The sequence below is a fragment of the Bos mutus genome, chromosome X (genome assembly GCF_027580195.1).
Source record: "Bos mutus isolate GX-2022 chromosome X, NWIPB_WYAK_1.1, whole genome shotgun sequence".
NCBI classification, from domain to species: domain Eukaryota; kingdom Metazoa; phylum Chordata; class Mammalia; order Artiodactyla; family Bovidae; genus Bos; species Bos mutus.
The window spans coordinates 54135657-54160421 of record NC_091646.1 but is presented as its reverse complement, the minus strand read 5'-3'; the positions used below and the strand labels follow the sequence as shown (position 1 = coordinate 54160421).

At 42.5% G+C, this 24765-nt stretch overlaps 1 protein-coding gene across 8 annotated transcripts in view; it reads right to left on the bottom strand.

Annotated features, from left to right (window-relative positions):
* Positions 1 to 4476: 4476 nt before the first annotated feature.
* AMOT (angiomotin) overlaps positions 4477 to 24765 on the bottom strand; it is a 68407-nt gene continuing 48118 nt past the window's right edge. For all 8 annotated transcript variants that reach the window (XM_070366308.1, XM_070366307.1, XM_070366311.1 and 5 more), the window contains 6 exons: positions 24054 to 24203; positions 23113 to 23303; positions 11775 to 11897; positions 10627 to 10859; positions 8808 to 9497; positions 4477 to 8217 (listed from right to left, as the gene is read on the bottom strand). In XM_070366308.1, the coding sequence (XP_070222409.1) occupies positions 8120 to 8217; positions 8808 to 9497; positions 10627 to 10859; positions 11775 to 11897; positions 23113 to 23303; positions 24054 to 24203 (1485 nt within the window). In that variant the 3' untranslated portion in view covers positions 4477 to 8119. The remainder of the gene's footprint in view (positions 8218 to 8807; positions 9498 to 10626; positions 10860 to 11774; positions 11898 to 23112; positions 23304 to 24053; positions 24204 to 24765) is intronic.

Below are 24765 nucleotides of genomic sequence, written 5' to 3'. Positions count from 1 at the left end.
TAGTGACCAAATTGGTAGATGAGAGTAAACAAGGAATAGCTGGATGACAAGGACTTTAAAGAACTGGAGATTTTTATATGAGTGAAGGAGGAATAATAGCTTAGAACCTGCACTGGGGAGCCTTTAAAGAAAATATCTTCCCTGTGCACTTGAAACTATCACAACATTGTTAATCAGCTATACCCCAATACAAAATAAAAAGTTTAAGAAGTACAAAAAACCCCTCCCCCATGCGATATGTGAGTTGTGGGAGAATGAACCCCTTACTTTTGAGACTTTTAAGTGTCAGTTTGAAGCAGGAATTATGGGATCAAACAGACAAGAAATGTGGTATCACTTTGTTTGTTTGGTGGGTTATACACTTTGGTTCCAGGAGTAGAACTTTAAATTTTTCATTATTAAAAATTTCATCTTATGCATATGAAAATATTTTGGGATAAAGTGCTATGATGTCTGGGATGTGCTTCAAAATAATATAGGGTGGATGGGTGGGAGTTAAAAATTAAGCAAGATTTGCCACATGTTGATAATTGCTGAAACCCAGTAATGGTGATGTGGAAGTGCTTTCCACTATTCTGTTTTTGTGTGAGTTTGAATTTGTCTTTGATAAAAGTTAAATAAGCTGCCTCATCTTTATAGATTCAGCCTATCCTTTTGCCTTACCTTTTCCCTATAGTCTCACTTTGTGAAGCTTTTATCCCCTCTCTAGGAGACCCACAGGGACAAGTATTGATCTGCATTTTACTGATAAATTATTGCATTTAACTTCTCTGATCCTGTTAAGGGATTTATCCAAAGGTAAACATCTGTTTAGCAGCAGATTTAGGACTAGAACTCCATGTTCTTTTGACTTCTGAACTAGTATGTTCTACCACCTAATTAAGTGAGTTTTTAAATTTCCATTAAGAGATTGTTAAAATTCAGAGGAGTTCTCTAGGGACTTGGATCTTGGAAACATAGTCTTCACTTGGTTGCAGGTCTGACAAAGTGAGATTGCCTTTGTACATGCTATTTCTTTTGCGCTTAATGTTTGTTCCCACCCTCTAGCTCACCAGGTTAACACCTGCACATCCTTCAAAGCTCAACTTCTTCCCCCACACATATACTCTTTGTTCCATTACAACAATCATTCCCTCCTTTGCACCAATTTTGCATCTTGTTCAGTTTTTGTATTTCATGTATCACAATGAATTGTAAATGTGTGTGTGTGTGGTTTTCTCTAATAAACTAGAATCAGGCAGTGTTTTATGAAACTTTAGGGCCTTGTACATAATGGCAACATCTAACTCATCTCACACACTAGTAAAGTAATGCTCAAAATTCTCCAAGCCAGGCTTCAGGAATATGTGAACCATGAACTTGCAGATCTTCAAGCTGGTTTTAGAAAAGGCAGAGGGACCAGAGATCAAATTGCCAACATCTGCTGGATCATCGAAAAAGCAAGACTTCCAGAAAAACATCTACTTTTGCTTTATTAACTATAACAAAGCCTTTGACTGTGTGGATCACCATAAACTGGAAAATTCTGAAAGAGATAGGAATACCAGACCACCTTACCTGCCTCTTGAGAAATCTGTATGCAGCTCAGGAAGCAACAGTTAGAATGGGACATGGAAAAACAGACTGGTTCCAAATAGGAAAAGGAGTATGTCAATGCTGTATATTGTCACCCTGCTTTAACTTATATGTAGAGTACATCATGAGAAATGCTGGGCTGAAGGAAGCACAAGCTGGAATCAAGATTTCCAGGAGAAATATCAATAACCTCAGATATGCAGATGACACCACCCTTATGGCAGAAAGTAAAGAACTAAAGAGCCTCTTGATGAAAGTGAAAGAGGAGAGTGAAAAACTTGGCTTAAAGCTCAACATTCAGAAAACTAAGATCATGGCATCTGGTCCCATCACTTCATGGCAAATAGATGGGGAAACAATGGAAAGAGTGAGAAACTTTATTTTGGGGGGTTCAAAATCACTGCAGATGGTGATTGCAGCCATGAAGTTAAAAGACGCTTACTCCTTGGAAGGAAAGTTATGATCAAGCTAGATAGCATATTAAAAAGCAGAGACATTACTTTGCCAACAAAGGTCCGTCTGGTTAAGGCTATGGTCTTTCCAGTAGTCATGTATGGATGTGAGAGTTGGTCTATAAAGAAAGCTGAGCACCAAAGAATTGATGCTTTTGAACTGTGGTGTTGGAGAAGACTCTTGAGAGTCCCTTGGACTGCAAGGAAATCCAACCAGTCCATCCTAAAGGAGATCAGTCCTGGGTGTTCATTGGAAGGACTGATGCTGAAGCTGAAACTCCAATACTTTGGCCACCTGATGCGAAGAGCTGACTCATTTGAAAAGACTCTGATGCTGGGAAAGACTGAAGGCAGGAGGAGAAGGGGACAACAGAGGATGAGATGGTTGGATGGCATCACCGACTCAATGGACATGGGTTTGGGTGTACTCTGGGAGTTGGTGATGGACAGGGAGGCCTGGCGTGCTGCGGTCCATGGGGTCACAAAGAGTTGGACACAACTGAGTGACTGAACTGAACTGAATATGTAGTTATTTAGCAATTCCCACATGCCTAAAACCAGTGGTAGAGGCGATAGGCAAATGAACGATACATGGGAGCCAAAATAAATATCCTGGGCTTGGCCAGTTTGTGCATCTGAGGGGTGAGTACTTGGATGTGGTATGAAATGGTGGTGCTGTGGGGAGCATTTTTCTCTTTAGAAACCAAGTCCTGTTATTCAGGGATCTTCATTTAAATATCAGAGTGATTGCCAATCCATGTAGAAACTGTTCCAAGATCCAGTCACTTACACTTTTTTTTCTCCAATAAAAGCCGACCTGTAGGATCAGATGGAGGTGGTCAAGGTGAGAAGCAGGTGTTTTCTTCCTGCAGTGTGTAACTAATATAGATAGAGCGGATTGCTTATCGTGGTGGAGGCGGCCCACAGGATGGAAGGTGCAATACCACACAGATAAGAGGACTTTATAATACTGGATAATAAAGCTGCTGTGTAGCACAGGGAACTCCGCTTGGTGCTCTGTGATGACCTAAATGGGTGGGATGCGAGGGTTAGGAGGGAGGCTCAAGAGGGAGGGGATATATGTATACTTATAGCTGCTTCACATTTTTGTACAGCAGAAACTAACACAACATTGTAAATCAATTATTCTCCAATTAAAAAAATACTGATATGTATACATGCTCCTACAATGTGATCTTAGTCACTTTTGAAGGAACACCTGCTTTTTCTGTCCACAAATGATTGCTCATTAAGAACTAGATGTAATATATTTCTGAAAGGAATGCTTCACAAAGCTTTGTAAGAAGGTGTGGTTAACTTTAATACTATCTTCTTTTTCCTGAAAAAGAGGAGTGGGTTTTCACACATACAGTTAATGATAACCCTGTATGTGAGACAGCAAAAGAGACACAGATGTATAGAACAGTCTTTTGGACTCTGTGGGAGAGGGAGAGGGTGGGATGATTTGGGAGAATGGCATTGAAACTTGTATAATATCATATATGAAACGAATCGCCAGTCCAGGTTCGATGCATGATACTGGATGCTTGGAGCTGGTGCACTGGGAAGACCCAGAGGGATGGTATGGGGAGGGAGGAGGGAGTGGGGTTCAGGATGGGGAACACGTGTATACCTGTGGCGGATTCATGTTGATCTATGGCAAAACCAATACAATATTGTAAAGTAATTAACCTCCAATTAAGTAAATAAATTTATATTTAAAAAAATAAAGTACTCATCATAAATATAGAGGGAATTCAGCCCAATTTAATAAAAAAATAAAATTTAGAATTGGAATTAATTCTATACCTTCTCCCTATCCATTCTGCACCACTCAAGATGCCCAATGTCACTGTGAAAACTGCCATTTCAAAGCCTGTGGGGATCTTATCCTCCCAGGTCAGGCTGGGACTCGACGGTAAACAGGAGGCACAGAGAGGGAAGTGTAAAGGCAGCTTTAACATCTTCAGTGAAAAGAGCCAACTTGTTTGTGGGTTTGATTTGCTTTTAATAACAAGCTCCCTCAACCAAAACTGATGAATTGGCATAAGAACAAGGGTACAAAAGGAACATCAAGGGGCCTTCCAAAATGCTAACCCAAGGATGAATTCTCTGCTTTGGGTGGCCATCACTTTATCCCTTGGAACCAGGAGATAAAAAGATGCAAAGCTTTTAATATATGCTGCCTGAATATATAAAGGAACCAGTTAGACCATGTGGCCCATGGTGATGTTGTCTTACTACTTTATAATCACATTCCATACTTTAAACAAATGCAAAGTCTGCCACATGCTGCCCTTCAAAGGCAATTTCACTGGATACCGAATTGAAAGTAATCACTGATACAGCATAAATAAAGCCTCTTCTGGGTAAACACCAAAGCATTTTCCACACAGTATTACATTTTAAAATAGCTAACTTTATTATCAGTGAAAAGATAGGCACAAAGTGGATTCAAACCTGCTTAACTTTATTGGAACTAGCTCAGTTGATTACAGAACAGGGTCTCCATCATTATGGGGCCACATACATTTTAAATCAAAGGTGATTTCTGTCCAGCCATCTGCCAACCTCAGCTATCCATTCTACAAACACATGCCATCAATCACAAGGGAGGCCAGAAGGAGTTCTGATGGCTCCATGTAACCCATAGTTGCTACCAGAGAAAAATAAACAAACTCCCAACAGTTGTCTAACTGATGATGGATGGTACTTGGAAGATATATTTCCAAGGATCATGGCGGGCTGAAATTGGTGGCAATTAGCCCATAGCTGATGCCTTCCTTTGAAAACATGTTCAACAAGACTGCACACATTTTAAGTAACACATTCCAAATGTGAATGAGCAATTGAGATAATGAGATTGCATGGCTAACAGACAAGAGAATATCATTTATAAAAGTTAGTGCATATGTATACACTTGAAGCTGCCGGATTATGAGTGGTTAGGCTCTTGATAAAAAAGTAGTCTGCACAATCAGTTTGTTCATTTCTCAACTGGTGTCCCCACCCACTCTGTAACAAGAAAAAGAATGCACGACTGGGCTCTTGGTGTGTTTCCCATGGCAGATGACATCAGATATTTTAGGTTCCCACTATCCTGTCGTCCTGAAGCTCAAAAGCAGCACTGAGAATAAATCCTTCATTAAAATAATAATCAGATACATGGTCTTAAAATACAGCTCAAGCTAGTTTTATTTAATAAAAAATTGTTGATAGGAGTTTTATATCAAGTAATGTTTATTTTAATGAAGTTTTTCTGTACATGGGACACTGGTATACAACTGACTCAGAAGGTCCCCAGAGACCACCAGGCAGTACAAGTTAAGACAACAAGGTCACCCTCCTGTCCTGAGGTGCCAGTAAAATGCATAGATAAGTGGGAGTCCAGAAAAATCCCCAAAATGTTATTACTTCGACACAATCATGAAAAGGTGGCTAACTTGAGATTTCTCTCATAAACCTGAATTTTTAAAATGACACCTATTGAGATTTTCTGAAAAGGCTGGATCTATCCTCCCAGTAAACAGAAAACACTGACATGGACTTCTTCCATCTCTTAGATGTTCCGTATTACTTTAGCAAATTACCTGGGATTAAAAACTGAGCCAAAAGGGACTCCCTCTGGTGTGAGGGGGCAGAGAAGTTGTGAAAAGTTTAAAATAGTAGTTGGCCAAGAACTTCTTCTTTTCCTCAAAAATAGGAGTCTAAAGAGATGGCTGCCACACAGTGTGGAATGTATGACATTTGTCACCTTACAAAATGTGATTAAAAGGATGGCTCCCAGAGCTAGCAAAAACTTGGCAATGTGTCATAATCATGAAAGGAGTAGATGAAATGTTGGTTTCTTCTTTTTCTTTTCTATTTATCTGAATAGAAAGTAGCAGTCCTGAGGTTTGCTACTTGTTGGTTCTATTATGTGAGGGTTTCCCCCCATGACTAAAGGGTAGTATAAGTGAGTATTAACACAACTGCACTTTTAATTTCTATTTGGGATTCAGTTGATGACTGAGGACTTGTGTAGGATGATCATTCATTTTTGAAAATTTCAGTCATGACTGGCTTAAAAGTTACATCACCTTCCCTCCTGTCTCCCCCTCACCACAGACAAAACAATTCCTTTCAGGAACAATACAAAAATATTGTTAAATATGCCATTCCTACATTAGCAGAGGAATCCTGTAAAATGATCTGATACCCAAACCCATAGCAAGAGAAGAAGTGAGGTTGATTTCTTAGGGGGATGTTTCACGTGACTCTTTTGAAATAAGGATCAGGAAAGCAAAAACCTTGCAAAAGGCACTGCATGAGAAACAAGGAATTCAAAACGTTGGACAAATTACTCAAACCAGGGACACTGTCCAAAACGCATGTGCCCTGGACTATGTTGGTGTCTCTTCTTAAACGGGAGCATTTTGTATAGAAAAAATGTTTCCCAAAATCAGCATGGTAACTGGCAGAGTGGAAAGCTGTAGTGTGGTCTTGAAAAAGTCACTTAACCTCTCCAGGTCTCAGATTCCTCATTACTAAAATGAGGGGGTAGGGCTATATAGCTAAAGTTCTTCCAGCCACTATGCCTCACAATGTGATATATCAGGCCTACTCTTCTATTAATCTGGTTTCTATCTAACACATCCCCAAACCCCTATGCCCCCCACCCTTATCTAACACCTCCCTTTCTTCCCTCACCCCCCACCCGATACCCCTGAAAACTGATCTTAATGACATTGTCTGTGGATCTGTCACCTTAATGAAGGGCAGAGAGGTGACAGAGCAGAGACCTGTGGCAACAGACAGCCCTTCTGTGTCCCTAGAGGCAGCCCAAAGGCAAAGCTTGGGGCTATGGCCTCATTGGTCCCTGCCCACACGTGTGCTTCCTGCTGCTCTCCAAAGGTGTTCCAAGATGAAGTCACTGGCAGTGTGAAGAGGTAGCTGAGAATAGTGCTGCAGCACCCTCTCCCCGACTGCAGCATAGTACTTTGGGCTTCTGATGCTATTCCATCGGAGGTGATAGCCAAATTTGTCTTTTAAGACGTATGTGAAGAATTTGGGAAAACAACACGAGTCATTTCAACGCAGTCACCAGAAATTCAAAGCCTTCAACCTGTCAACAAAAATGCTTCGTCATTTTGCTAATGATTAGCAGTTTGAGACTGGTGACACAGCCAGTGAATTTGTGCTGGAGAAGAAATAAACACTGAGCAGCTTGGTCTCAGGAAAGGCAAGCAAGCTGTGTTCCTGGCTCCACACAGACTACACAAGTCTGTATACAGCACCTCATGCAACTGCCCGTCAAGGCCTCAGGTGGTCTAACTCCCTAAGAGAGAAGTTGTGCATCACTCAGCTAATTTACTCTCCTAGCATCTGAAAGCAATATATTAATTATCCAAATGCATAAATTACTCCAGAGTATATATATGAATGTATGAACCTCCACGAGGGGAATCAAAAGAACCCACTTCCAAAGCACCACTGAAATAAAGATAAACACAATCTCCTGGCCCAGGGTAGCTGGGAAATTGGGAGGGGGAAATTAACTCCAGCACCCTTCCGCACCCCAATACTCCCTACCTTTTCTCCAGTTTACACAGCTTCTAAAACTATTCCCTTTCATGAGCCCAAAGCAAGAGGTCTCTCTGGATGCTGCCTAGGTGGTAACCATACAAAACAGCACACACCTCAATCCTCTCTGGCTTCCCACTTCTGAACTACATGTTACACACGGTCTTCCAAACATACTGTGCTCTTCTATAAAAGAATGATCTGGAATATGGAAATGCGAAACAAATTTCAGCACGTTGAGAACACTGATGTATATCCAGCTATTAACAGTCCTAGTAGTTGTATAAATCCAAACAATAAACTTTAGAGCACATTCAAATGGATCTGGCTTTAGAGGTACTCCCTAAGGGTACCAGAACAGACTGGAGTTCGTATGGTATTACCTAAGTACTATGTTGATTCAATAAAAAGTTCCTTTAAAAAAATCCCCTCCCCCAACCCTTGTCCTCACCCTCAAAATAAGAACAAACAAAAGGGAAGAATGATTAAAAGCATTCTTGCTGATACACTGCAGTTCTTGATTCGACCGTTTAGATGAGATATTCCACCATCTCTGTATCAGGCTCTTGTCCCAGGATCTGAATGGGAGTTTTTCTTTCCAGAGTGTTGGAGTGGAAAACAGAGCCATCTAAATGGAAATAAAGGTTTAGAAAACACTTAGTGACAAGGTGAAAACTCACATTTTATTCTCATTTAAAAAATTATTTTATTTATTTTTAATTGAAGGGTAGTTGCTTCACAATATTGTGTTGGTTTCGGCCATCCATCAACATGCATCAGCCATAGATATATATCCTCATTTCTTTAAAAAAAAAAAAAAAAAAAGGTTTTGGCCACACTGTGCAGCATGTGGGATCTTAGTTCCTCTACCAGGGATCAAACTCACACCCCCTGCATTGGCAGCTCAGAAACATTCAAAATTTGAGAAATGGCTTTAGAGCCCATATTTAAGCCTATGGCAAAGTAAGACTGGCCCACTACCCTCTGCATCTTGCTCACCCAAGCATTTACTGTTACTTGGAAAATGACCTTGCCTCATCCCCATTCCTGTCCTGGAGAAGTCCTCGACAGACTCTCTGCCCTCATCTCTTCTGATGAATCTGCTTTAGCACTTGAAAAGTCCGGCCCACATGACCAACTGTGCCTACACATCAGGCCAACCCACCAATCCATAATTGAGGGCAAAACCCCGAGCTACCTGACCCAGAGAATCCTTACCTGGCTTATCCGGATTGCAGCTCAGGCTTGGTGTAGACAAACGACGTGGTCCAGAACCGGTGGCTGGACTTGCAGGAGCCTCAGACTGAGCCAAAGCTGGAGCTGGAGTTGGAGCTGGAGGAGCAGCCGCAGCCGGAGCTGGAGTTGGTGCCTGAGTCTGAGCCGGAGCAGAAGCCTGAGCCGCTACTGGAGCTGGAACTGGAGTCGGAGCTGGAGCTGGAACTGGAGCCGGAACAGCTGGAGCAACCTGAATGGCGGTGGCAGCAACAGGAGCAACAACAGTGGCAGTGACAGCAGAGGCAGTAGCTGGAACTGGAGCTGCGGTGGCAGCTGGAGAAACAGCAGCAGCCAGAGTAGCAGCAGCAGTTGCTGGAGACGGGGTGGTGGCGGCAGCAGTGGCCGGAGCAGTGGCAGCAGCAACAGCCACTGGAGCAGCAGCTACCATGGTGGTGGTGTTGGTGGCAGCGGCGGCAGTGATGGTGGCAGCAGCAGTGGCAGCAGCAACTGGAGCAGGAACAGAGATGGGAGCTACAACGTTGGTTTTGTTGGATTCTACTCCCCGTTCCGTTTGGGTGCTGCAGTCCCGGCTGCCTGTCTTGGAGTGAGCTGACAGCAGGGGAGTTGAGGGCGGCACAGGTGAAGGGGTGGAAGGAACTGACTCAGCACGGTAGTCTCCACCCAGGAGGATACCTACCAAAGAAAGAAGGAGAGAACTTAGAAAACTACAGGCTATTCCAACAGACACCTGATGACCTCTTCTTCCTTGCAGGAGGTTCAGGAGGAAATAGGAACAGTTTCAAATTCTTTCCTTGTGCCTCCAGGGAACCCAGGGATTAGTTTGTCAGGCACCCCCCACCAGGGCTGGCTCAAAGTTTCTTTCAGACGGGGCAGATCCCTTCTGGTTCTCATTCTCTAACCCCCAGCACACCATATTAAACCTTTAAGTGTCCTGGGTATCTGTTTTGATTTATTTTTTCAATGGTGATTGATTTCCAACAAGCTGTCAGAATGCTTCTGCTTGGTTCCACTTGTAACCAACACTAGCTATTAGCAGACAGCTGAAAAGGACTGAAGCAAGGATTCTGTGGTCGCAGATGGGTGTGATGGTAATTGTGTGATCTAAGGCTCTCATCCTGACCATGGTCCCCCAAATACCTACTCTAACCAAAGGACAGTGCAAGTGTCAGAGGACCAAGAGAGGTATTAGAATCAACAAAAAGAGCTAAAATAAAAAAATATAAAGAGCGAGCTTGTTTCCTCAGGCTCTAAAAAATGTGCCTCGTGGTATCCACAAAAGTTCTGGGGTTTTGATTAGAGGGGAAGGAATGGACAGGAATGGAATGAAAAAGTACATTCTGTTCTCAGAACATTCTGGTAACAAAAACCTGCCACCCAGCTCCACTTAGGTTAACTAGAACTCTGCGTCCTCCTATTATATGGGAGAAAAGAACACAGAAAAAGCTGGAATTTTGAAATGGTGAATGATACGAAAGCCACATGGGCTTTGGACAAAGACAAAAGGTTCCACGTGGCAAAAGCCAAAGCTGAGGATTTTTAAGAGGAAATTGACGTTATCTTCCTTCCCAAAGAGAACTTGGGATTCTTATCAGCCTGTGGCTTCAACCAGTGTTCTCTCAGTGAGACTTCACACTTTCCGCTAAATATGTAGTCAGCCTCTCAGGATGACAAAACTGAACCTGGTGTATCTTCCTCTCTAAAATCAGGACCATCACTCCTTCTCATTGCCATGTGGGCATGTATCCCAGTCAGGGTTCTCTCTAAACATGTCACTTTAATCTGCTGTGTTTACTGTCATTACCTAGGCTCCCCTTCCAGCTCTTGTCATCCCGCTTCTCTTCCATGATGGGGGTGCCAGTCAGGGTTGAAGAATGGGAGAGCAAGCCTGATCCAGCATTGGAAATGGACATCAGCGACTTTGCTGGCCGCATGGATGACAGCTGCTCTGTCTTACTCGGCTCCTTCCGGGAACGCTGCTGGAGTACTTTGATCATGGCATCCTTCTCAATAATCTGGGCATGGAGGGTCTTAATCCTAAGAGCCAAAGACAAAAAATGTATAAAACATTGCTGCCACCTCTAGGTTCTGATCTCACTACATGCGTGGACTTGAGCTTCTGTTTTCTTTTTCTAAAAAATCTTTTTGGCAGGCCATGCTGCCATGGTTTGGGGATCTTAGTTCCCCAACCAGGGATTGAATCTGTGGCCCCTGCAGTGGAAGCGCAGTTCTAACCACTGGACAGCCAGGGAGGTTCCCCATTATCTTTTCAACTAAGGGGTGGTCTACTTATTTCTGAGTTGTAAGACAAGAGACAGTGTCTTGCAACAATTTTTAATGCACACCCAAATGGGCACAGCAGATCATCCAGGAGTTATTGCTTAAACCTTAGGAAGCCAAAGAAAAAGTATCTGTGAAAAGAAAGGCTGTATGTCAGAGAGTAAACTGATGCAGTGGGTACCACAGATAAGAATCTGAGTCAATGGAAATGATGAGTCAGTCAATGAGAACTTCTACGAATGGGCTACAACTTGGGCTAATAAGTAAGTGACCATGAGCTTATGAGAGACATCAGATACCCTATCTCCCAGTTTGAGTGGATGCTCTTTTGCCAAGCACTTTACTGTACCACAGAGTTGAGGTGCAATCCTAGAAAGAATACCCCAGAGTGCAAATACTAACAATTCAGTTCTGGCAGAGGGCCTATGGAAAGCAATTACCAAGGACAATGAGGAAAGCAGTATTACTTGGAATTCCAGAGTTAGAATAATCAAGGTAAAGGTCATTCCATCTCAAATCCTAAATAACAGGCTGGGAGCGGGGAAAGGGGTGGAGGAGGTTGCCTTATCAGGTGTCCCTGCGGTGAATGAAGATGCTTGCTCTTCCCTACTGACCTATCTGGTGTCTCTGCACCAACTCTCAGATCCACCAGAGTCCAGATCAGCATTTTACCTGCCCTCCATGTCAAGGCAACGCTTGTTAGCCATCAAGATTTCTTCTTCCTCCTTCTGGATGCGAGCTTCTAGAGCCGTGTCATAGCTGGTATTAGGAGAGTGACTGATGACTGTTGTGTCCCTGGGAAGGAAAATGGCAGTGATGATGATGGGAGGGCAACAAAACTGATGAACCCTATCTCCCTCCTAAGTCAAACGTATTGTCAGAAAGTCCTAAACTAAAATCAAACTTATCAGGAATGGTGGCTTTCTGGGTGACTTACTGGTAAGAATCAGTGATGGATTCTATGAGAGGTGCAGAGGCTTGCCTTCAGAACTACATAGTTCTGCCAAAACCTCTGGCAGAAAGTACCTTCAAGTTTTTAGATCATGGCCAGGCAATAGGAAGACATTTATTTTTTAACTTTATAGTATTTATATTACATATGCGAAATGCCCATTTTATTCTCATGACAGTCATGGAGAGGAAAAAACTAGACTTTGAAGGAAGTCAGAGAATGTACCAAATTGCTGTTGCTACATTCAACAGCAGTAACTCTACCTGAGTGTTTGCTAAAAATGAACTCTAGACATGTCAACAGACCAGTTCAGGTAGGGCATGGGAACTGAGTGAGAAGCAGAGTCTTTGAGTCAGTGCCACTTGATTCCTACTGAAGCTACATATGAAACATTCTCGTGCCAAATCAGTGAGTCCCCCTCAACTGACTAGTCTCCTGCCAGCGTCCCAACTGCCTGAGGGACCATCATGTTCCATCTGAAAGTGTCTCAGGCCATTAACTCAAAGAGTAACTAACAAGGAGAAAAGTATGTGTGTGTATGTGTATGTGAGAGAGGTGAGGGGTGGGGGAGAGACATGGAGAGGAAGGGAAAGGATGTAACCCATAGACAAGGCTGATGTTTAAACAGCACAAGTCAAAGACACATGGGAATCCTATATCCTCCTGATAAGTGATATCATGCATCTTTCTTTAGTTCATTTAGAACTAGTGGTAGAGAAGAGAAGAAAGAAAACTGGATCTTACTTGAGTAACTTGGAGGGAAAGAAAAAGGGATTAGGAAGAATGTTATAATAACATTGGTTTTAAAGAAAACCAGACAATGGGCTGAGAAAACAGTGACCGGCACTGCTGTGCGATACTTCCTCTGAGAATGAGAATCTGCAGGAGAACTCCAGGCAGCTTTTGTGCTGGCAGCTAGTTACGTCCTGTGAGCTTAGAGACTGTGACCAGTGCAGATGGCAGTGAAGGGGCACGGGAAGGAAGAGGCAGAAAGTAGATATTAAAGTTGGGATACTTTGGAGAGCTTCTGCAAAATTAACAGTTCCCCCAAATGCTTGCCCCTTATACATGAGGTGGGAAACAATGTACCTGAATTGTGAAGTAATAGGAGAACAAGAAGGGAAAGGACCACAGTGGCTTTCATCATTTGCTAAATTAAAAATATTTTAGCATCTCAGAATTCGGAGAAGGCAATGGCAACCCACTCCAGTATTCTTGCCTGAAGAATCCCATGGACAGAGGAGCCTGGTAGGCTACAGTCCATGGGGTCACTAAGAGTCGGACACGACTGAGCAACTTCAGTTTCACTTCTTACTTTCATGCATTGGAGAAGGAAATGGCAACCCACTCCAGTATTCTTGACTGGAGAATCCCAGGGACAGAGGAGCCTGTTGGGCTGCCGTCTATGGAGTCGCACAGAGTTGGACACGACTGACACGACTTAGCAGCAGTAGCAGCAGAATTCTACATTTGCCCTACTGCAGTTCACTTGCTTGTAATCCTACTTTGAATGGCTTCTGTGTCCCAAAGTATGCAAAAGAAACCAGCGTTGTGTAGTGTTGAGAGCACAGACCCTGACTGTAGACCCGGTGAGGGTCAAGTTCCACTTTCCCAAGTCCTCTGCCACTAACAAACTCTAAGAGCTCAGGAACTGGTTAACTGCCCTAAGCCTCAGTCTCTCTGTATGCAAAACTGAGATAATAATTATACCCATATCTCATGGGATGGGGAGGGGAGGGATAAAATGAAAGTATGCATGTAAGACATGCAGTGCCAGGCACAGGAAAATCCCTCAATAAAACTATCCATTATTAAGAGAGAAAAGTATAGGTAGAAAGAGAATTGCCTACAAGAGAGTATGAGTTGAATGAATTCCAGCTCTAGGTATGACCCTGGAGGAGTTCCCCGCAGTGCAGAGTTCCCCGCAGTGCAGAGTTCCCATGTGATGGCCTGGCTCTGTCACTGGGGGAGCCAGTGCTGGCTTCCTGCCACTTTCATTGCATAAAAGACCATTTTGGGGACACACAGCCCTGCCAGCTAATTGATATGGACACTGTGAACTCCTCAGGAATGGAGCCTGAAAATGTGGGGCACTTAGTGAATTCCTACAGAGCTGCCAGGATGGCCTTCAACATCAATCTTCCTTCTAGACCAGGGCTACCAGGCCAGTGGCTTAAGCCAAAGCAAGTGGGCACAGTGCTGGAGGGAGCAACTTGACCTGCTAACTTCCAATACTCTGACCATACCCAGCAGAGAGATACTGGACTTGAAATGACAACCTACAGACCCCAAACCCAGATACCTGAATTTACTATCCTGCATCTCAAATTCTTAAGTAAACTGTTTCTGGCAACTATCGTTCCAATCATCTTCTCTCTCCTTCCTCTGTCTGACAAAGTTATCCCTGTCACATTACTTACATTGCTTTCTAGAATATCACCCATGACCTCCTAATTAAAACATCTAGCGGCCTTTTAAACTTCCAGGCCATCTTTTCCTATCAGTAGCAGCCTTTTGTTTATTTAACATGGGAACTCAACCATGAGTGGAGCACTGTGTTTGAAGTTCCTGGGAGGCTGGAGAGTGACTGGACATGGATAAGACTAGTCCCTGAGTGCAGGGAACATGCAAGGGGAGGGGGAAAAAAGTAAAGAATTACCTACTACAGAAATGAGTTTGGACTTAATTCCAATAGGCACTGAAGATTATTAGAGCTTTTCAAGGGAATGAAATAATCCAGGCTGTGTTTTAGGAAGACAGCTTTATCTCTGCCGAAATGTGATGGAGAGATGAAAGGAACCATAACACTAGAATCAGGCAGGCCAGTCAGAAAGGTTATAATCCCAGCAACAGATTTTGAAAATGGGACCCAGTGAAGTGGCACAGGAAATAGAAACAGGCTACAGGAGGCAGAATTGCTAGAACTTGGAGACTATTTAAATGTGGGTGTTAGGGAGATGGAAGAATGAATGAGGACTTTGTTGTTTCTAATTCAAATGACTAGAAAAGATGGCATACTGCTCTATTTCTGTGATAGGAAACCAAGAACTTTTCTCTCTCTTTCTTTCTTGGAAAACGCTATGAGTTTTGATTTTAGTTACAGTGGAGTTAAAGTATCTTATTGAATAGCCATGACAATACACAACAAGTTGTTGAAAATTCTAACTTTAATCTTAGAGATGTCAGATTTGAAGCTAGAGTAGTCAGTTCAGTTCAGTGGCTCAGTCGTGTCTAATTCTTTGTAACCCCATGAACTGCAGCACGCCAGGCCTCCCTGTCCATCACCAACTCCCAGAGTTCACCCAAACTCATGTCAATCCAGTTGGTGATGCCATCCAGCCATCTCATCCTCCATCATACCCTTCTCCTCCTGCCCCCAATCCCTTCCAGCATCAGAGTCTTTTCCAATGAGTCAACTCTTCGCATGAGGTGGCCAAAGTACTGGAATTTCAGCTTTAGCATCAGTCCTTCCAAAGAAATCCAAGGGCTAATCTCCTTTACAATGGACTGGTTGGATCTCCTTGCAGTCCAAGGGACTCTCAAGAGTCTTCTCCAACACCACAGTTCAAAAGCATCAATTCTTCGGTGCTCAGCTTTCTTCACAGTCCAACTCTCACATCCATACATGACCACAGGAAAAACCATAGCCTTGACTAGACGGACCTTTGTTGACAAAGTAATATCTCTGCTTTTAAAAATGCTATCTAGGTTGGTCATAACTTTCCTTCCAAGGAGTAAGCGTCTTTTAATTTCATGGCTACAATCACCATCTGCAGTGATTTTGGAGCCCCCCAAAATAAAGTCTGACACTGTTTCCCCATCTATTTCCCATGAAGTGATGGGACCAGATGCCATGATCTTCGTTTTCTGAATGTTGAGCTTTAAGCCAACTTTTTCACTCTCCTCTTTCACTTTCATCAAGAGGCTTTTTAGTTCCTCTTCACTTTCTGCCATAAGGGTGGTGTCATCTGCATATCTGAGGTTATTGATATTTCTCCCGGCAATCTTGATTCCAGCTTGTGCTTCTTCCAGCCCAGCGTTTCTCATGATGTACTCTGCATATAAGTTAAATAAGCAGGGTGACAGTATGCAGCCTTGACGTACTCCTTTCCCTATTTGGAACCATTCTGTTGTTCCATGTCCAGTTCTAACTGTTGCTTGCCGACCTGCATACAAATTTCTCAAGGTGCAGGTCAGGTGGTCTGGTATTCCCATCTCTTTCAGAATTTTCCAGTTGATTGTGATCCACACAGTCAAGGGCTTTGGCATAGTCAATAAAGCAGAAATAGATGTTTTTTCTGGAACTCTCTTGCTTTTTCAATGATCCAGCAGATGTCGGCAATTTGATCTCTGGTTCCTCTGCCTTTTCTAAAACCATCTTGAATGTCTGAAAGTTCATGGTTCACATATTGCTGAAGCCTGGCTTGGAGAATTTTGAGCATTACTTTACTAGCGTGTGAGATGAGTGCAACTGGGCGGTAGTTTGAGTATTCTTTGGCATTGCCTTTCTTTGGGATTGGAATGAAAACTGACCTTTTCCAGTCCTGTGGCCACTGCCGAGTTTTCCCAATTTGCTGGCATATTGAGTGTAGCACTTTCACAGCATCATCTTTCAGGATTTGAAATAGCTCAACTGGAATTCCATCACCTCTACTAGCTTTGTTCGTAGTGATGCTTTCTAAGGCCCACTTGACTTCACATTCCAGGATCTCTGGCTCTAGGTGAGTGATCACACTACTGTGATTATATTCGTCATGAAGATCCTTTTTGTATAGTTCTTCTGTGTATTCTTGCCACCTCTTCTTAATATCTTCTGCTTCTGTTAGTTCCATACCATTTCTGTCCTTTATCAAGTACATCTTTGCATGAAATGTTCCCTTGGTATCTCTAATTTTCTTGAAGAGCTCCCTAGTCTTTCCCATTCTGTTGTTTTCCTCTATTTCTTTGTACTCATTGCTGAAGAAGGCTTTCTTATCTCTCCTTGCTATTCTTTGGAACTCTGCATTCAGATGCTTATATCTTTCCTTTTCTCCTTTGCTTTTCACTTCTCTTCTTTTCACAGCTATTTGTAAGGCCTCCTCAGACAACCATTTTGCTTTTTTGCATTTCTTTTCCACGGGGATGGTCTTGATCCCCATCTCCTGTACAATGTCATGAAGCTCCGTCCATAGTTCATCAGGCACTCTATGTATCAGATCTAGTCCCTTAAATCTAGTTCTCACTTCCACTGTATAATCATAAGGAATTTGATTTAGGTCCTACCTGAATGGTCTAGTGGTTTTCCCTACTTTCTTCAATTTAAGTTTGAATTTGGCAATAAAGAGTTCATGATCTGAGGCACAGTCAGCTCCTGGTCTTGTTTTTGCTGACTGTATAGAGCTTCTCCATCTTTGGCTGCAAAGAATATAATCAATCTGATTTTGGTGTTGACCATCTGGTGATGTCCATGTATAGAGTCTTCTCTTGTGTTGTTGGAAGAGGGTGTTTGCTATGACCAGTGCGTTCTCTTGGCAAAACTCTATTAGCCTTTGCCCTGCTTCATTCCATATTCCAAGGCCAAATTTGCCTGTTATTCCAGGTGTTTCTTAACTTCCTACTTTTGCATTCCAGTTCCCTATAATTAAAAGGACATCTTCTTTGTGTGTTAGTTCTAAAAGGTCTTGTAGGTCTTCATAGAACCATTCAACTTCAGCTTCTTCAGCATTACTGGTTAGGGCATAGACTTGGATTATTGTGATATTGAATGGTTTACCTTGGAAACGAACAGAGATCATTCTGGCATTTTTGAGATTGCATCCAAGTACTGCATTTCGGAGTCTTTTGTTGACCATGATGGCTACTCCATTTCTTCTAAGGGATTCCTGCCCGCAGTAGTAGATATCATGGTTATATGAGTTAAATTCACCCATTCCAGATCATTTTAGTTTGCTGATTCCTAGGATGTCTACATTCACTCTTGCCATTTCCTATTTGACTACTTCCAATTTGCCTTGATTCATGGACGTAACTTTCCAGGTTCCTATGCAACATTGCTCTTTACAGCATCAGACCTTGCTTCTATCACCAGGTCAGGGGTGGCAGCCAGGAGGAGCTACCCCATGCCCGACGTCAAGGGCAGCGGCCAAGAGGAGCAACCCAATGTCCAAGGGGCAGTGGCTGCGTGGGTACAGGAGGGTGGAGAGGAGCTATTCCACATTCAAGGCCAGGAGGGGCGGCTGTGAGGGGATACCCCTCGTCTAAGGTAAGGAGCAGCAGCTGCACTTTGCTGGAGCAGCTGTGAAGAGATATCCCACGTCCAAGGTAAGAGAAAACCAAGCAAGACAGTAGGTGTCGTGAAAGGCATCAGAGGGCAGACACACAAACCATAATCACAGAAATCTAGTCAATCTAATCACATGGACCACAGCCTTGTCTACCTCAATGAAACTAAGCCATGTGGGGCCACCCAAGACAGGAGGGTCATGGTGGAGAGGTCTGACAGAATGTGGTCCACTGGAGAAGGGAATGGCAAACCACTTCAGTATTCTTGCCTTGAGAACCCCATGAACAGTATGAAAAGGCAAAATGATAGGATACTGAAAGAGGAACTCCCCAGGTCAGTAGGTGCCCAATATGCTACTGGAGATCAGTGGAGAAATAACTCCAGAAAGAATGAAGGGATGGAGCCAAAGCAAAAGCAATACCCAGTTGTGAAGCTAGAGTAGAGAGCAAGATAACTAAGACAGAAGGTAGAATGAGAGGAAAAACTGAGAAAGGAACTGGAGAAAGGTCTCCACAGTGCAAGATTAGATAGACATGCATAAGAAGTGTGACCAGCTTCTACCCTCTGCTATCTATTTCTTTACTTCCCTCTTTCCCAGATGTACTTGGTCCCAAATAAAAGTGAAACACTGCACATTTGGAGAACAGTAACAACCTGATTTAGTAAGTGCAAAGAAATAAGTTACATGGTTGGTCAGGTGTGTTATCTTTTTGTCTTTTTGCTGCTATTTAGAAATAGATCACCATTTGTGAGCTGAAACTAAAAATCTGCATTGCCAAATTTGTTCTTCTTAGATGAACTCCTACTTGCTAGTAATTTCCCTCATCTACATTAGGCATCTAGAGGGGAATCTTTAGGAACACAATAATATGAAGTTATAATATAGGCTATGTTATTGAGATTATTTATAATAGTCTAAGAAATTAAATAAACCTCAAATACCAACTCTCAAATGGGGATAATCCCTATTTCATCACCTTTGAAATCATCCTATATGGGGCACAGCAGAATATAGCAGTTAAGTTGTCAAAAATGCAGATTTAAGTCCTGGTTCTTCTGTTTTTTAATAGTTGTATCATCTTGGGGGAAGTATTTCATCTGTCTGTGCTTCAATTTCCTTGTCTATAGAATGAAAACTAGTACTTTGCTCAAAGGATTATCATTAAGATAAGCAATAATTGTAAAGCACTTAGAAGAGCATCTTATAGTAAACACTACATGTAATTTCTTGCATTGACAGCTTTCCCTTTGACAAGAGATGTTTCATAGAATCAAAGTGCCACAATGAGTATAAACAGAAAACCTAATGTCTTCTCACCTGAGAAAAGATAGATGTCTATTTTTGTATTAAAAATCTGTATTTTATTATTCACAGTGGCCAAACACTGGAAACAATCTCAAAATCCATAATCAAATGAATGCATAAAGTGTGGTACATCCATGTGATGGAACACTACTCAGCAATAAAAAAGGAGCAGACTATTAATATACACATTAATTTAGAGGAAGCTCAGAGTAATCATGCTGAGTGAAAGAAATTTAAAAAAAGAGTACATACTATATGGCCTTTTAAAAAATATGACATTTAGGATTTTTTTGCAAAAACAAACAAACTTTTTGGCCAACCCAATGTTGGGCAATGTTGCAAGTTTGCCAACGGAAAAGGCAAACTTACAATGACAAAGAACAGATGTTGTCTGGGGTCAGGCATAGGAGGAGGGGTTCGAGTTAAAGGGGCATAAGGACACTTTAGAATGTGTCCTCTATTTTGATAGTGGATACATATACAATAATATCTTACATTATTGTATATTATTACCAACATTCACCAAACCAGACACTTAAAATGAGTAGTTTTTAAATATGTAGCTTATACTTCAATTGAAAAAAATTCTGCAACTACCATTGACACCACCAAAGCAACATTTCCTAATCATGAAACCTGTTATTTACCTATGAGCTATTATTTTAGGAATATATTAAGTTTGGGATACTAGCAGAATACACAGAAGAAACCAAGTAGGCCATTACAACGTGACACTAGATTTAAGGATTTAAATTGTAGTGATAAATAATTTGTCCTTCTTTCATTTCTTTTCTCCTTCTTTCATTTTTTGTCCTTTCTTTCTTTCCTTTATCACTCAAACGTATGTTGAGCACTTTCTATCTGCAGCCAATAGCCTAGGCACTTAAAAATTATTCTGAAAGAAAATAATATATAAAGGCTTTACTACAGAAAGGGGCAAAGAGCAGAACCTTGGTCAATACATTAAGGATTGGGAGGAGGGAAAGTGAAATCATTGGAGAGAAAATAAATGGCAAGAGAAGTTGAAAGGGAAGGCAGAAAAGCACACAGGTTCTGAAATAAAGTTTTCTGAATGCCAGTTTCCAAATCTGAAATCTCATAAAGAAAGAAAGGAGGAAAAGGAGACCAATCTCCATGGCAGAGCATAAGATGCAAATATTTGGAAAATAGTATAATCTTAGCAATAGAAGGGTCTGGAGGAATCACCTAGTCCAATTCTCTCATTTTACAGGAATTCAAATATAATCTCTCAATCTCTCATGTGGGTTGTATTAATAGGCATGCAAAAGGTACACAGTCCAGATATGGAATGTTTATCCAGGGAACTATTACAAAGTGTTCCTACTAGGTGGGAACTGGCTGCTTTTTATCATTAAATGATAAGCATGCCCATTTTACTGAAAATAGTGATTACATGGAAACTTTCTACCTGGTAATTTAAAGGAATTCAATTTAAATTAAATCTCTTTTACGGGAGCCAACAGACTCTGGAAAGAAATCCATCTGAAAGGGGATTCTCCCCATATTCTAAACTTTCCAGGGAGGCAGGAAAGGGGTAGTTTCTTTATATAAGGCCCCAAATGACAACCTCCTACCATTCCTGAATTTTGACCTGGAGTCTATTCTGAAGTCAGTTTCAATAGCAAACTTCCCAGCACCAACATTTTCTCACACAGCACACCTTCATGAGCTCTAGCTTTCTAAGTTTCTGCCCAAAGATGACAAAAATGCCCTCATCTCCCTCTCATCGTTAGGGTTTCCTGAACAACCTCTGAACAAAGAGTGAGCACAGGTGTTTTCTTGGGAACCAGCAGCTAAAATTATACTTCATTCTGCTTCAAAGCTACCTACAAACCTCGTGACCATCTTCCAGCATAGCTGGGGCTTCTATGCACTCTATTACTACACTGGCAGGTACTGAGCATACTGTTCTCAGAAGAAGAAAGAAAAAAGACAGGTAAGCTTAAGCCCATGAAGACCTCAAAATCAAGACACAGGCAATTTGTTTAAGGTTTATAGGGGGTATGTGAAAACAGACAGATCACATTAGAGAAATGTAAGCCATCTTCCTGAAGCACTGGGAATAGATTTACAAACCACCAGTCCAGCTTTTAAGCACTGACCTCCCTCTGATTTGGCAAGAGAAGGACTCAAAAATAAATGTATCCACCGCCCCCTCTACACATATTCCAGCCCAAGTCTGGCAACCACTGCCAGACTCTGCTGGCTTACCACATTTAGAAGAATGCTAAAACAACACCAGGATTTTTAATAACTTTCTGTGTAGAGACCTATCTGGGTGCAATATGCTATAGCCTGCCTTAGCTACCCAACTCCAGACCATGGCTCTGTTTCTATCTCCAACATGCACCATCTCCTGATTCAAATTTAGTTTTTGTTTCTTTCCCAATGGATGATTACAAACAGCAGCAAGACAGACAAACTGGATAAGAGCACAGTGTCCTCCAAAGACCAATAATAAATGTTTATAACGAGAAGAGGGGAAACACATAAAAGGCAAAAAAAGAAAAAAGAAAAAGCCTCCTGCCACTTTCTCTCCTTTACCAAATGGAATGTGACTGCTTACATGTGATGAACTCAGGGACACTGAGAATGCGGGCTTCAAATATAGACCTTCTCAAAGGGCACAGACAGATTCGGGTTCAGTACAACCTTCGGCATACCTTGGAGGAGCCAGAGCTATCAAATGGCAGTAGCCACTCCTGAGTGACATTTAGTTTTGGAGTGGCATTTCTCTGGAGAAGCTTTTATTCTAGTCCTGGGGCTAAACAAAGAAACCTACACATGTGGCTCAAAAAACCTGAGGCCCTGGGGAAAGAGATGTACACAACTTGATCCGGTCTGCAATTGTTTAGGCTCCTGAGGAAAGCTGAACTATGAGTCTAGAAAGTTCATCAGTAACTTGAATTTTCCAATCCCGTACCCTCAGCCCCTACAGTCATTCAGTCTCTGCATGTGCTGTGCAGTGCTAGTTGCCCAGTCGTGTCTGACTCTTTGTGACCCCATGAACTGTAGCCCACCAGAATCCTTTGTCCATGGGGATTCTCCAGACAAGAGTACTGGAGTGAGTGGCCATGCCCTCCTCCAGGGGATCTTCCCAAACCAGGGATCGAACCCAGATCTCCCACATTGCAGGTGGATTCTTTACCATCTGAGCCACCAGGGAAGCCCCAGAATACTGGAGTGGGTAGTCCATCCCTTCTCCAGGGGATCTTCCCAACCCAGGAATCAAACCAGGGTATCCTGCATTGTAGGTGGATTCTTTACCAGCTGAGGTACCAGGGAAGGCCCAGTCTCTGCATTAACCAGATTAAAGAAAACTAAAAACCACACTTAAGCAGAAACCGAGAAAAAAGAAACACAACATGATGGGGGGAGGAAACACTGGAAAAACTATCACTCAGTCACTTTTCTGTTCTCCCCACCACCCCTGCCCTTCATGCCGAGATTTTACCAGCCAACTACTTACCTCTGAGCAGCTACAGTGGCCGCAGCATCCAGAGCAAAATGTCTCATCACATTCTCCTCCAAGTACTTCTGCTCCCACTTAGTCATGTCAGCTTCCAGGGCCAGGATCCTTTCTTCCTTCTCACGAAGGATTTCCATCAGTGCAGCGGCATTGTATTCTGAAACGTTGGTGGGCTGAGAGTTGCCCTGGCGCTGTTGGGGGAGATGCCAAGACCTCTGACGTTAGTGAGTTAGGACCATGGTGGGCCGAGTCCCATTTGAAGAGTCCTTAATTTTGGACAGGATTACTGCCCAAGCCACTTCAGTTTGGACTCCAATTCAGAAGCTAGGGAAATTCCTAGGACTTTCTACCTTAGGCTTGAGTATGTGACTCTGAACCACAAAAGGAGCCTGCCATATCAAATTGTCATGCTGCTCAGAAAGTGGATCATAGAAACAGAAATTAAAAATCTGGGATTTCATCTCTACCTTTCCTCTAAACTTGTGTGATCTTAAATGAATCATGCAACCTTTCCTGGGTCTTGATTTTCTCTCATCTGAAATTGAGGAGACTGGGGCACTTCTCTGGCAGTCCAGTGGTTAAAACTCCATGCTTTCCACTACAGGAGGTATGGGTTCAATCCCTGGTCAGGAAACTAAGTTCTAAGATGCCAACCATGGGGCCAAAAAAAAAAAAAGTGAGATGTATGGCTAAATGACTCTTACGACCATTTCCAATCCTAAAATGTCCCAAAGTCTGTTTGTATAGCATTTTTACCTCTTATAAGGCATTAAGGATTGTGCTGCGCTAGGAAGCTAAGGAAGCCGACTATGTCTTTACAACTGGGAGCCGCTCTGGAGTAAGACCAGGTAGGGCAAGAGTGTATTTTTCGTTCTCATGTCAGACACTATCTGACAAATGGGCGATCAGGAGCCATCCCACTTTCTGGAAATTGTCCATACCTGCTGGATTCGGAGGGATTCCAGTTCTCTTTCCAGTCGTGTCCGGAGACGGTGCTCCAGCTGCTCTCGCTTTTCACATGCTGCCTGGAGCTGTACAAGAGCCTGCTGCATCTTTTCCACCTTATCTACATACACTTGCTTCTTCTTTAGCTGAAAATCCAGGTTGGGTGAATTGCAAGATGGAAGGAAAGAGAACAACAGGGTCAGTTATATAGAGCCCCCCAAATCCAGCCCTGTGTTTACATCTCTTCCTGTCCAGTTCCAGGAAAGAATGAATAGCAAGAAGATCCTTCATGAGTAGCAGGCTGCCTTGTGTTGACCGTACACAGAATGTCTCAGCAGTTAGGAATTAGGAACTCCTTTTTTATCTCTCCCTCTATCTATGTTTCCCCCCAAGTCTATTTCTATCAAGAGAGTCTTTGCTAGCAAGCTCCTAAGATTCCCATCTATAGATGTCCTCACCTCTTCCCTTCTTTAAACTGCAATATTCTGGGGGAGGAATATCTTATTTTGGTCCTTATATTGGGGGGAATGCTAAAGAATGAAAGGGGGATCCCCAGGGAGAAGAGTTTAATTTGGAATGGAAAGGAAGTCCCTTTATATAGCAGTCTCCCCTTTAAGTAAGAGAAAAAGGGTGGTCAACAAGGAGGCCAGAATTGTCTTTCTGAACTCTACAGTCCTAGTAATTACTCAGTGTCATCACTGCTGTGCT